This window comes from Cnephaeus nilssonii (assembly GCF_951640355.1).
Source record: "Cnephaeus nilssonii genome assembly, chromosome: 7".
NCBI lineage: Eukaryota > Metazoa > Chordata > Mammalia > Chiroptera > Vespertilionidae > Cnephaeus > Cnephaeus nilssonii.
In genome coordinates, this window is record NC_137078.1 from 74,737,980 (window position 1) to 74,752,162 (window position 14,183).

At 45.9% G+C, this 14,183-nt stretch overlaps 1 protein-coding gene across 1 annotated transcript in view; it reads left to right on the forward strand.

The window, feature by feature from the left end:
• The window catches only part of CFAP57 (cilia and flagella associated protein 57), a gene marked incomplete at its 5' end in the record, with an annotated part of 60,224 nt that overhangs the window by 15,890 nt on the left and 30,151 nt on the right, over positions 1-14,183 (forward strand). Inside the window, 6 exons of the mRNA XM_079776567.1 lie at positions 144-257; positions 3,138-3,350; positions 5,245-5,418; positions 8,647-8,808; positions 12,533-12,688; positions 13,875-13,968. Of these exons, the coding sequence (XP_079632693.1) occupies positions 144-257; positions 3,138-3,350; positions 5,245-5,418; positions 8,647-8,808; positions 12,533-12,688; positions 13,875-13,968 (913 nt within the window). The remainder of the gene's footprint in view (positions 1-143; positions 258-3,137; positions 3,351-5,244; positions 5,419-8,646; positions 8,809-12,532; positions 12,689-13,874; positions 13,969-14,183) is intronic.

Sequence of the window (14,183 nt, forward strand, 5' to 3'; positions counted from 1 at the left end):
AGAACCGAAGGTCAACACTCTGTCCACTGAGCCAAACCAGCTAGGGCTCAGCCTCAACTCTTTGAGAAAAGGAGGATTTGACGGTAATGGAACAAGACTGCTCACTTTTTTCATGCTTGCTCTCTGGCTGTATTTCCTTGTAGAGTGCCTTTAGCAATGGAGGTCACCTGTTTGCTGCAGTCAATGGAAACGTGATTCACCTTTTCACCACCACAAGCCTGGAGAATATCACAAATCTGAAAGGACACACAGGGAAGGTAAGTCCGTGTGGAGCAGCACAGAGTCCAGCATTATACTAGCCAATGGGGAATAAGTGATGAAAAGAGAAGCGATTCCTTTCCTCTTGGAGCTCATTGTCACTTGGGGGAAGAGACAATAAAACAAATGCACAGACAAATTTAATTACTAGTTGCAATAAATTCAATGAAAGGAAAACATGAGGTGTTATGAGAGGAAATAATGAAGGAATTGGCATAATGAAGGAAATTGGGTGTTCACAAAGGCTTGGTCCTAAAGGAATGGGTAGGGATTAACCACACAGAGCTGGTGGGATAGTCATTGCAGATAGGGCTCCAAAGACACTGAGGTGGGTGGTTGCATTGTGTGTCAGAGGAACTGAAATGTCTGTGGGGCTGGAACATTTAAAGAAATAAGGATATCTACATGATAGAAGATAGTATTTTGGACTAGGGTGGAGGTGGTATAGATAGGGAGAAGTGGATGAATTCAAAAGATATTTAGGAAGTAAAACCAATAGTTAATGAAGACAGAGTGGATAGGGGGCATGAAGAAAAGGGAGGGGCCAAAGATTAAAAGGGTTAAGAAGATGTCAGCAGATGAATTTGGAGAGAAAAAAGCAATAGAAAAAGAAAGGCATTCTAGACTCGAGGACGTGTTACAGATGATAGAATCCTATCTAATAATAGACAAATATGCAAATTGACCGCACCTTCGCTACGCCAAGCCACGCCCACCAGCCAGCCACGCCCACCAACCAATAAGGACGAGCATGCAAGTTACCCCAACAAAGATGGCGGCTAATTTGCATATCAAGACAGCGTAGAAAGAAGCCAAGAGCTGCAGAAGGGAGCAAAGCTGCGGAGAAGCAAGCAAGCAAGCCGGGGGGGAGGAGAAGGGAGGAGCGGAGGCGGGGCCAGGGGAGAAGGAAGAAGAGCGGGCAGGCTGGCGGAGAAGGGAGAAAAGCAGGCGGGCTGGCGGAGAAGGCGGGCCGGGGGAGAAGGGAAAAGCAGGCATGGCGGGGTAGAGTGCAGCAGGAAACCCTATTGCAGGATTTTTCCTGCAACGGGAACGCTAGTGGGAGTATAAAATAGGATGGTGGCTTGTGGTTTCTATGGCTGGCACATTGGGCACACTTGAGGAGTGATAGAAGAAAGAGCTGGAGAAATTGCCTGAATCATAGAGTGTTGTATGCCAGGCCAAGGAATTGGACATTGGTCTATAGGTGATGAGAAACAACTGAAAGGATTTAAGAAAGGACGTAATGGGTTCAGAAAGGTAATTCTGCAGATGGTATTGAGGTTGACTTAGACAGGACGAAAGTTGAATGATGGAGACCAGCTAGGAAGTGAGGGTGAAAGATGAGTTAGGAACTAAACCATGGCTTTAGTAGTAGGGACAGAGAGAGAAAAAAGATATTAAGTCCCATTTGGACATACTATGTTTGACATGTCCAGGGAGTATTGAGGTCAGGAAAGAAGTCAAGGCTGAAAATTAAGATTCCGGGGATTAGGGTGGAGTAGATTAGATCACCAGGGGCCTGTGTGGAATCTGAGAAGAATCTTGGGCAAGAGACAGATGTCCAACATTTAAAGGATTGTTAAAAGAACAGAAAGACTCAAATGAAGGCACAAAGAGAACCTGGAATCAGGGACTTGTATCAAAGAGGCCAGGGAACTAGTTCCGAAAGGATAAAGCGGTCGCTGGCATGGAATGTCAGAGAGCGGTCCTGCAAAGACTGAAAACTGACCGCTGACTGTAGCCATGGAAGTGCTATAAACACGAGCGTTGCTGAGAGCTGCTTTGCAGTGGGATTGGTCTCTAAGTGACTGTGGAGATGGTCACCTGACGCTGCACACTGTGCTCTGCTCCAAATAAAGCAGTCCCCTCAAGCAGAGCTAGAGAGCTCTTGTTTTATGGCCTGACCATCCCCTGGGCAGAATCCCTGCTCTGCTTTTTCAGGAGTGACACCTTCAGTCTGAGCGGCACTTGCAGAGGGGAAGGGATGGAAGCTCCTGGTCTTTTCAGCTCTCCCCTCATGATTGGGAACCAGCCTCCTCAGTCGCTCTATATTCTTGGCCTCCTACACTTGGAGTAGAGCTTCCACCAACAGTGGGGACTGGCTGGGGGAAGGGAGACCAGTCCTCTTGGCCATGCCTGCCTAGAATAGAGCTTCTGAGTAGGGATAAGAAACACTAGCAGTCTGCCCTTCCCAGGGTGACACCGTAGCCAAAGACTGAGAGCTGGAGGGAGAGGGAGCCCCATCTTTTGGCCACACCTGCCCAGAGTGCACAAGAATAGAATTCTTGGAGCAGAGGAAGATAAAGGAGCAGGTCATGGCTCAAATGCCACAGATTCTGTTCTTACTGAGGCTGAGTAGACTTACTTGAATGAATGTTTTTACATTTGCTCTATACCCTTAGGACAATTTCCAGAGACTTTAAATAATTGCTTGTATTATTTTTAACAGTTAACTTATTTTTTTTGCCGGGGGGGGGGCTGGGGGAGGTCAGCTAAGAGACTTACTCTGCTATTTCAGAGGTCCTTCTCTTTCTACTATTTTTGTAACTTCCTGTGAATATAAAATTATTTTCCCCAAAAAAAGTGGTTTATTAAACACAGTCATAATTGAATAGTTGTAGCATTATAGGAATCATTACAATTTAGTCTTGCCATTCTAAGGTAAAAAGGACATGGGAGTATTTCATCTACCATATTTTGCAAGCATCTTGGCAAACAGAGTATTAATATTCTGTTTTGTGCTTACTGGAGGGTGCGTACCAGGAAAGGACATTCTGCCTCAGTCTATGGAACATGTGAAGAGTTCATCCGCCTCTTCCATGTGAGGGCCGTGCACGTGTGTGTGTACCCTTCACTGGGCATGTCTTCATCCCCTGCAGATTCGTTCCATTGCGTGGAATGCAGATGACAGCAAACTGATTTCTTGTGGCACAGATGGTGCTGTATATGAATGGAATCTGTCCACAGGAAAGAGAGAGACGGAATGTGTGCTCAAGTCCTGCAGCTACAACTGTGTAACCGTCTCCCCTGATAGCAAAATTATCTTTGCTGTTGGATCTGACCATACCCTCAAGGAGATCGCCGATTCTTCCGTGAGTCTGCCTGCCCCTGCCCCGCCTCTGAGCTGCTGCACTGACCTGCAGGGGGCAGCCCCTACGGTTACAGCAGTAGGAGGGTTGTGAGAACAGGGTCTCTTCTTCATGGAGTCACACCTGGCTCCCCATTCCTTTTCGGTCATCTCAGTTCTTGTTACTTCTGGAGTTTTCTGCCCAGTGCCCTACCTGACTGGGCTAAATTGTGGGGCCCTTTTTCACTTGAATTTTGCTTGCTATCTAGACCTTCTCTCCACCCTCCAGGCATGGAGCTCTGCAGCATTTCGAACCTGCCCCCTTACTCTAGAGCTGCACTTACTTTCCTGGGGTAAAAGCAAAGCTGTAGTTATTGCTGTCACCTAGGCTTGCCACCGTATTCATTTGAGACCCCCTCAACTCTGAAATGGTGGCAACAGCTCCCAATAGTTGAGGGAGAGAAGAGCCCAGCAAGGACAGCTCCTACTCATGTGGCTGTGTCCTTCTCCAGGAGCCCAGCAGCAGCTGGTCTTCATTGTTTTCTCTCGCTTTCCTTTGGTGCTCGTCACTCTCCGGGTCCTGATATCTGGGGAAGGACAGAGATACCACGGCAGCGAACTGACCTGAGGCAGGTTTCCCCATGATCGAAACAGCTTGGAGCAGGGTGCCTCACACCGTGCCCCGGTAGCTTAGTCCTGGTTCTGTGGTGGCTTTCACAGTGCGGCACCAGAACAAAGCTCTGGTAGGGCAGAGCCATGGTTCTCCTTTCTTGATATGCCTACCAGCCAGCATCCACTGCATGGCCCAACGCAAACATTCGATCAATGGCTGGTGGGTAGGCACATGGGTGGGTGGGTGGGTGTGGGGGTGATTTAATATGTGCAGGAATGAGTTCCTTGATAGTATAGCTTTGTTTATGTAATGAACATGAATGAATGCTTGCTGAATGCATTTATGATCCACATCCTGTTCTGCATTTGAGGTGCATGGTAATACAGCAGCCAAGGGCAAATACTCTGGAGCCCTATGCCACTTTCTAGGTGGGTGAGTTGAGGCAAATAACCTACCATTTCTGTGACTCTATTTCAGGGGTAACAGTTACTCCATCAAAGGGGTTTTGTGAGGATTTAATGAGTTACAACATATAAAAGCCATAGAATGATGCTTGGCACCTAGTAGGTGCTGTTTGGAAGTTCCCCTTTATTAGTGTTATTCCTAACCTGTGGAACTGTTTATTATCAATCAAGCAGCCAAGAAATATTTAGTTTGTGCCTTTTATGTGCTGAGCACTGTTGCAGATGCTATCAGAAATAGGAGACCCTTTTATTTAAATCCTCACTTGATATTTTTCCATTGATTTTTTAGAGAGAGTGGAAAAGAGAGGGAAAGACAGAGAGAAACAGCAATGTGAGAGAAACACATCAATTGGTTGCCTCCTGCACGTGCCCTGACCAGGACCCTGGCCAGGGAGGAACCTGCAACCCGGGTACATGCCCTTGACGGGAATCAAACCTGGGACCATTTGGTCCGCAGGCCGATGCTCTATGCACTGAGCCAAACTGACCACGGCGACACATTTTATTAAAAAAATAAGTTTTTATTGGTTTCAGAGAGAGGAAGGGAGAAGGAGAGAGAGACAGAAACATCAATGATGAGAATCATTGATCGGCTGCCTCCTGCATGCCCCCTACTGGGGATTGAGCCCATAACCAGGGCATGTGCCCTGACCGGAAATCGAACCTTGACCTCCTGGTTCATGGGTCAAGGCTCAGCCACTGCGCCATACTGGCCGGGCAGAGACATATTTTTAAATATAGAACTTGCTCTAACATTGCTATTAGAGGAGAGGAAGAGAAAGACTTGGGAACCTGGGGACATGGTTCACCCTTCACACTGAGCAGAGCTGTCTTTTCTCTAGGTCCTTCGGGAGATACCAGCATTTGATGTCGTCTACACAGCCATTGTTGTCTCTCACTCGGGGCGCATGATATTTGTGGGTACCTCAGTGGGAACCATACGTGCAATGAAGTACCCTCTGCCTTTGCCGAAAGAGTTCAATGACTACCAGGCCCATGGTGGTCCTATCACCAAGGTGAGAGAGTCCCCTCTCTTCAGGGGCCCAGTCCCAGAACCAGCTGTCAGTAGATCCATTTGATCCTGTCCCCACATACCTTCTTCACCCCATCAACCCCGCAGTGTCTTTTCTGTCTTCTTACTTATTCATTTAGCCATTCATTCAATAGACATTTATCGGCTATTAATATCCTTTGTTTAACCTAATCACAGAAATTTATCCTAGGAAATAATTAGATGCGCCTAAAGATTTATGCACAGATTGTTCACCACAATATTATGGATAATAAAGGGCCATTTGAGAGATGCTGGAGGTGCCTCACCCAGACCTGCTCTCCCCGGCCAGGGCATTCCTCCCAGCTCTGAGTGTTGGCTGATCACAGCTCTCCATCTCCTCCACAGAAGTGCCCTGGACTAAAAGGAGTCATAGCCCAGGAGATGAGCCCTCCCCCATCCTGAGACCTACCTGGGGTAACAACATGAGCACACATTTGTAAATTGTCCCTTCATTCTCCCTTCTAAAATAGCAGTGTTTCTATTTACATGGAGTTCTGAAGAACAGGCACTGGGAGAATGTGTAGCTCCTTCCCCAACCCCCTCTTACTCCAGATTGAACAACACCAACACCTGAGGCTTTTTATTAGGTCCCAAATTCTATTGGCTTGCCTTAGGCACTATCCTTACTAGGAAAGGATTTTTCATTATAAACTGGAACATTCCTGTATTGAGCCAGTTCTTGTTCCAAAGCAAATTCCTATGACATAGTCCCTCCCACCTTCCCTTCAGATCTACAAAGTTTTATGGATAAGATGTTTAGTTTTCTGATTATAAAAGCAATGCATGTTTATTTTAGAAATAAAAATCCTCATAATAATATCATCATTAATAATTGGGTGCATTTGAAACGTCTATTCTTTTATGTATATAGCATGTGTGTTTTACAAAAATTGAGTTTATACTATATATACACTCTTTTGTAGCCTTTTTAAAAAACTTAATGCTATTATAAGCACTTTGCCATATTCAGTATTTGAATTGTCCTCAAAAGCATGATTTTAGTAGCTACACAAATATTCTTTTATGTGATGAACCATAACTTATTTAATTCTTCTCTTATAACTGGGTATTTAAATTACCTTATAAATGCTAATGAGTGTCCTAGTCTACAGATTTCCAAGGGCATCTCTGATTATTTCCTGAGGCTAATTCCCTAGAATTCCTGAGAGCAAGAGCATGGCCATCTTTAAGGTTTTTGACACATGCTACTGATTGTGGGAAGATATTTTCATAGTTGGCTCTTTTGTTTTTTGTTTTTTGTGTTTTATTTTGAAACTAGTGGCCTGGTGCACGAAATTCATGCACTCGGCGGGGGGGGGGGGGGCGGGGAACCCCCCAGCCTGGCCTGTGCCCTGTCACAGTGTGGGAGCCCCGCGATCCATCGCCCTAAAGAGGTAGGCCCCACCCACCCATCTGGGGCTCCTTGATGGATTGTCCCAAAGAAGTAGGCCGGAGCCGGAAGAGACCGGGGGTGGGCCCGCAGTGGAGGCCTCCCTCTGTGTGCACCTGCCTAACTCCCAGTGCAGGTGCTCGGAAACAGAGGCCTCCGCTGCCACCCTGCCTCCGGGCCAGGCCCGCGGCGGAGGCCTCCCTCTATATGCGCCTGCCTAACCACCCTCCCCCCGCGGCCCCGCCCCCATCCCCAATGCTGCAAGGCCCCGCCCACGCATACCTGCTGTGCATGCTTCCTGCTGAGCGGTCATGATGTTATGGCATCCCAGACAATTTGCATATTCCTCTATTATTATATAGGATTATTATATAGGATAATAATAGATTCTCAGGAAATTTTAAAGATAGCATAGAGGTCCTGTGTACCCTTCACCCAGTTTCCCCTAGTAGTTACATCTAAACTGTCTATAGTACAATACCAAACCAGAAACTTGATATTGGGACAATATGTGTATGTAAGTCTCTGCCGTTTTATCTCAGGCATAGATCTATGTACCCAGCACTGCAATCAAGATACAGAACTATGCCACCATCACAAAGAGCTCCCTCATGCTGCCCTTTTATAGTCACCCCAGCCCCCTCCCACCCCAGCCCTAGTCCTTGACAGCCACTCATTTGTTTTCCATTTCTAACATTTGTCATCTTGGGAATGTTACATAAATGGAATCACATGTATGTGACCTTCTGAGAGTGGCTTTTCCCTCTCAGCCTAACGTCCTTAAGATCCCTCTAAGGTATTTCATGTCTCAATAGTTTATTCCTTCTCACTGCTGAGTGGCGTTCCACGGTAAGGCTTTGCCATAGTTTTCCCGACCATCATCTATTGTAGGACATTTTTATTTCTCCCAGCTTTGAGCTACTACAAATAAAGTTGTCTGAACAATTATGTACAAGCTTTTGTGTGGACCTAAGTTTTCATTTCTCTGGGATAAATGCCCAGGAGTACCATTGCTGGATCATATTGTAAATATATGTTTAATTTTTTAAGAGCCTGTCAGCTATTTTCCATTCCCACCAGCAGTGCACGAGAGTCAGTTTCTCCACATCATTGCCAGCATTTGGTGTTGTCACTCTTTGTAGGTTAGCTGTTCTAATGGATGTGTGGTGATATCTCATCATGGTCTTCACTTGCAGTTCCCTAATGGCTAATACTGTTGAACACCTTTTTGTGTCCTTATTTGCCATCTGTACATTCTCTTCTGTAAAATGTCTCCATATCTTTTGTCCACTTTCTAGTTGAATTGTTTGGGCTTTTTACTGTTGAGTTTTGAGAGTTCTTTGTACAGTCTAGATCAGTGATGGTGAACCTATGACACACGTGTCAGCACTGACACGCGTAGCCATTTCTGATGACACACGGCCCCTGAGGCGGCCGCATGCCGAGGATGAAACATTTGCTGCTCCTGAGGATGAAACATTTGCGAAATAATGTTTTTTCCTCAAAGTGACACACTACCCGAGTTATGCTCAGTTTTTTGGCGAAGTTTGACACACCAAGCTTAAAAGGTTGCCCATCACTGGTCTAGATAATAACTGACTCTTAAAATTCCAAATCTACAGTCTTGCTTCTTTTATTAATTACCAGGAACCCGTGAGGGCTTCTGTGTCATGCTTACCCAGCATTGCATCTTCCTCCCCATGAGCTGTGCCTGGGATTGCATGGGGGGAGGCCTTGTACAATAGCCAGTCCTGTCATCCCAGGCCTCAGAGAGCCTCCTCTTCATGGTCTTTTTCTCAGATGTTGCTCACCTTCGATGACCAATTCCTGCTGACGGTCTCTGAGGATGGCTGCCTGTTCACCTGGAAGGTCTTTGATAAGGATGGTCGGGGAATCAAGCGAGAGAGGGAGGTGGGCTTTGCCGAAGAGGTGCTTGTTACTAAAACAGACATGGAGGAGAAGGTAAGAATTGGATCTGATGAAGAGGGAAGTGGAAATTCCTTGCAGATTGCATCCAAACTCCTGGGCTGGCATTCGAGGCTCTCTACAGCCTGGCTGCACCTGTGCCCAGAGCTTGCTGCACATTCTCTGCCCACATGGCCATGCTGCCCCCCTCACTGGCCCTTGGTCTGTTCCCACCGCACCTGCCTGTCATTCCGCTACATGGTCATCTTATGCTGTGCCCTGGCTTTTCTCTTCCTACTCTTTGAAGGTGGGAACCATGACATACAATTCTCTTGTGTGACCAACAGTTTCTAGCCCCTGGAAAACCATCAATAAATACTGATAAAACTGAAGGGACACACTGACTATCCCAGTTGTATCTGTGAAACGTAATAACTGTTAATATATGAAGCCTTCTTTAAAAAAGAAAAGAAAAGAAAAGAAAAGGGAGGCATTTATAAAACATTCCTGAAACCCATTCCTCTTAATAAAACAATAGAAGTAATAACCAACATTTTTTTAGGTTTATCACACACCAGGCACTGTGCTAATTACAAGCATTTTCTCATTTAAAACTCACTAATATCTATGAAGAAGATACTACTGTTATTCTCCCATGTTTCAAGAAATGGTTTCAGAGAGGTTGAGTGATGTGTCCAAAGTCACTGAGCTAATAGGTTGCAGGACCAGAGTTCTGATCCAGATTTAGTCTAGAGTCCATTCTCTTTATCCCAAAGGGCCTTCCCTCCTGTTCATGTAAAAACTCCATCCAGAGGTGTTTTGAGGGCTTTGAGTGCATAGCTGTGCCTAAGTGAGGAGCTGAATGGATGATAAACTCAAGAGGCTTGCGTCAGATGGGAAAACTATGCACTCAGTGCTGTTCACCCAGAATCCAAAGTGCATTTACTGAATACCTACTGTTTACTAGGTGATGGGGATGCCTGTGTGAAACAGGCATGACCCTGTGATCAGGAAACTCACAGTCAAATGAGGGGTGGAGACAAGTAAAACCATCAGACCAGCAATGCCGAAATGGCCCCAAAGCAGGATGATAGGTCCCTCGCATTTTCTGGGGGTCCCTCCTAGAGCTCCCTGGAAGTTTCTGCAGGAAAGGCACAGTGGGAGGGAAGGAGGGGGAGAGCCTTTGAGAGTTGGAGTCTGACCTGCTGCAGGCAGGCAAATAGGTTTCCTCTTCCTTCTCTATTTTCTTCTCTCTTCCTCCCAGAGGGGAGGGGAAGAGACTAAATAGGAGACACCAGCCTGCACCGAAAGTCTGAGGTGTCTGGGCTGCCGCCTGCCCCTCCCCCAGCTGGGAAATGACTGGTGTATGCACCGCTCATCCCGAAACTCCCTTCTCTCTCCAGCGTCCATGAGACCACTTTCTTATTATTCCTTGTGAGCCTCTCTGACTGCTCCTCCCTGGCTCTTCCTCCTCCTGACCTTTAAAAGTCACATTCCCAGACTTGCCAGCTTGCTTGCTTTCTTTATATTCTATGACAGTCGATGTCACTCTCTCTCGGGCCATGATTTACCCACTCATTCAGCCATTCATTTATTCATTCATGCAGCTGGTATTTACAGAGGAGTCTGCTGTGTACCAGACACTGTACTAAGGTCTAGGATCACAGAAATGAAGGGCATAGAGGGCCCTTTAACTTATAGCCTGGGAGGAAGTATAGGTGAAATTTAAAAAGGGAATTAAGGGTGTAATGGGCGTTATGAAGGTACAATGCTGTGGGGGCACCGGGGAGGAGACCCTGACCCAGGCCAGGTGGTACCAGAGGAAGTGAGCCTTGGATGGAGTCTTCCAGAACAAATGGGGAAGGATCTTAACACGGAGGAATAAGTGTGTGCAGAGAGATGACAGAGGGTTGCTCTGGGGAAGATTCTCCTGGCTGGGGGGTGGGGGGACAGGTACGGGGCGGGGGGCACTGGAGAAGAGAGGGAGTGCGGGAGGGAGGGGTGCAGATGCTGCAGAGAGATGGTGAGGGGCCCTTTATACCATGGTTTAGACTTTGGACATTGTTCCTAAGGACCCACAGATGGACTTGATAGATTTGTGTCTTGGAGAGACCACTCTGCAGCAGCATAGAGAAGGATCTGAGGAAGGACGATGAGCAAGTACTTCATGTCAAACACCCAATCACCCCCACAATAAATGTAGTTCACTAGATTAAGGCAGATCCCGGGGTCATTTATTCACTTGATAAATATTTATTTAGTGCTGACGATGTTGTGGTCCTGTGCCAGGCTCTGAGGATAAAGCAGTGAAGCAAGACAGGCCAAATGCACCCACAGAAACAGTCTAGCCAGAGAAACAGTCTTCATCCCCGGTCCTCTCACCTTCTCTTCACACCTTCACCCACACCCAGTCAGGACCCACGTTCCCTAAAATCTCTCTCGAATCTTTCCATTGCTCTCTGCTCCCCCTACCCCACCTCTCATCAAGCCTCTGCCATCCCCACAGGCCTGTGCAGTACCCCTGCCTTCAGTCCTCTGATCTAGCCCGTGCTGCACGCTGCCATCAGCGAGGTCTTTCTAAGGCAAAGTCAGCTTAATCAGGTTAGACAAGGGCCTTCGGAGGCCCTGTAGAGAAAATCAAAATTTCTTAGCACGGCTTACAGGGACCTCGATGGTCTGACCCAGTCTCAGCCTCCTCTCTCACCCTCGGCCTCCTACCTCACCAAATCGCATGCAGTGCCCTGACCAGGCATCCTCGCTCTTACCTTCCTGACTTTGCACATGCAACTTGTGTTCGTCTCTTGTCTCAGCACTTCCTGTGTGCCAGATTCACACTAGTCCACTGGCCAGGAAGTAGGGGAAACAGACCAGAAGAGATGAATGGGGGTGCACACACCTGTGTTCTCGCCTCCTCTGTCATCAACTCTTTCTTAAATGAGGGGGTATGTAGTACAGTATTTTTATAAAACTGTGGCAATGGTGAATACTGTGGATTGGAGGAAGAAGACATTAGACATGGGAACCAGGAAGTTGGAAAGACTTAGGACCTACATTAAAGTAGTAACAGTGAGGCCAGGCAAAGCATAACAGACCCTGAGAGGGACAAATGAACAGTCCTCGGAACCGCCCAGCTTTGGGCACTTATCACAATTCATAATGCTGTGTGTATTCTCTGACTGTAAGTTCCATGGGGGCAGGAATCATGGCTCAACAAATGTTTTCCCGATGCCTGCTAGGTGTAGGGCACTGTTCTAGGTACTTGGGATATATCAGCGTACAAGGCCAACAAATATCTCAGACTTCTTGGAACTTAAATTCTAGTGGGGGAAGAACACAAAGACAATAAACAAAATGATAAAGTATATATTAGAAAGTGCCAAGGTGTAAGGAAATAATTAAAAGTAGGGCAGAGTTGGGAGGAAGGGTGGCCATGAGTGCTGGGAACGAGAAGGGGAGAGTAGCAGGATTAAATGGTGTGGTCCACATAGACCTCACAGAGCAGGTGCCATGTATTCATGTTTGCAGGAGATGGTTATTAGCATAATGCCTGGCACACAGCAGGGCTCACTGAATGTATGTTGTGAGGGTAGAGGAAGAAGCTCCTATGTCTCCTAGTCGTTAGTCTGTGTGTCTTGTGGGGTTTGATGACAAGTTCTAGTTGAGACACATGAGTTGGAGGCTAAACAGAGGTGCCGGTCTCAGAGAGCTCAGGGCCACAGGTGTAAATAGTCCAAGTCACTCTCACTGTCAGTGTTCTTGATCCTGTGTCCTTCTCCCAAAGGCTCAGGTCATGTTGGAGCTGAAGACTCGTGTGGAAGAATTAAAAATGGAGAATGAGTATCAATTGCGACTAAAGGATATGAACTATTCTGAGAAGATTAAGGAGCTAACTGACAAATTCATCCAGGAAATGGAGTCCTTGAAAACGAAAAACCAGGTCTGTTCGAGAGACCAAACCAGCAACCACAAATATCAAGAAATCTTCTTTTCACTTCCATGTACTCAAGGTGGAACTGGTATATGCTCATGCAATAAGATCCATGATAATGTGTGATTTGAAAGCATAGCTGATAACATCAGAAATGATTATGACAAAGTGCAAGTGAAAAACAAAATATTAAACTCTATAGTGAATAGTATTAAATAAAATAAATACACATGGAACACTTTTTTAAGAAAATAGTTAACAGTGTGATACTCTCTGGAAATTGGAATTATGAGTAATTTAAAAGTTCTTTATACTTTTATATAATTTCCAAATACTCCTCAATAAGAATATATTACCTTTATGATCAAGAGAAATTTATTTTAAAATAAAATAAAAAGGTCACAAGAAAAAGTAAGTATAGAAAGAAAAAAGCTAGCAGAGTACTGATCTCCGGATTGTCAGTAATTTAAATAAAATTAGTCTAAATGGTCTTCCTCTGGTTAGATTTGGTCCAGGACTCTCTCAGAATCATTTCTTTGTTCTGCACTAATCTGCCTGGCCCTTCACCCAAAACTCCCTATTTTTAGCTCAAGGGATATTTGTTATTTTAAGTTATCTCTGTGGGTCACACAGTTGGGCAAAAAAACAAACAAACAAACAAACAAAAAACCACACACACAACCCACAAACCTGGCTGTTGATTTTATTATTTCATTCACTTGGTCAGCACACTGATTGGGTGCCCTCTATGAGCTAAGCACAAACTTAGGAGCTGGAGATGGCACCTCCCTGCCTGTGAGGAGCTTCCTGCTCTGAGAAAGGAAACACTTCCTTAGACGCTGACACATTAACATATCCAAGGATTTTGTTTAAAAATGTGCTGACAACAGAGAATCCCACTGAACCCTTACCTTTTTCGCCCCAAAATGCATTTGCTGCATGTCCAAAACTGAACTCATTAAGACCCACTTAGTAGAAGCATATAAATAGTGAAAGTATAGAACTTTCAGGGCAAAATGTAATGTAAATAAAAAGGGGTAGCTTGGTCACCGCCCAGAGAGCAGTGCTTGGAACAAAACACGAGCTTGGGAAATGTTTGTGGGTGAAGGTGGACGTCACTTGTAAAATGTGTTCTCACCTCAGCAGTGCTTTCAGCAGATGTGTAGAAACGAGAACATTTGACCCTGTGTTTTAGGTTTTAAGAACAGAAAAAGAAAAGCAGGATATATTTCATCGTGAACGCATGGATGACCTCCTGGACAGACAAACCCGGGAACTGCAGGACCTGGGTGAGTCCACAGTGGAGGCCACGTGGGCAGAAGGTAGCAGATGTCTGAGAGTCCCCAGACCCGGCAGAAGTCCTGGATGGTGAGGCTTTGTCTATAAACAGGCTGCCTTTATCCCCTGGAACTCACCGTGGTTTTTACTCCTGTGTATTTTACTCATTCATTAAACACAGATTAAACACAAGCCAGTAGGAGATACTGAAAAGTGCAGGTTTGGA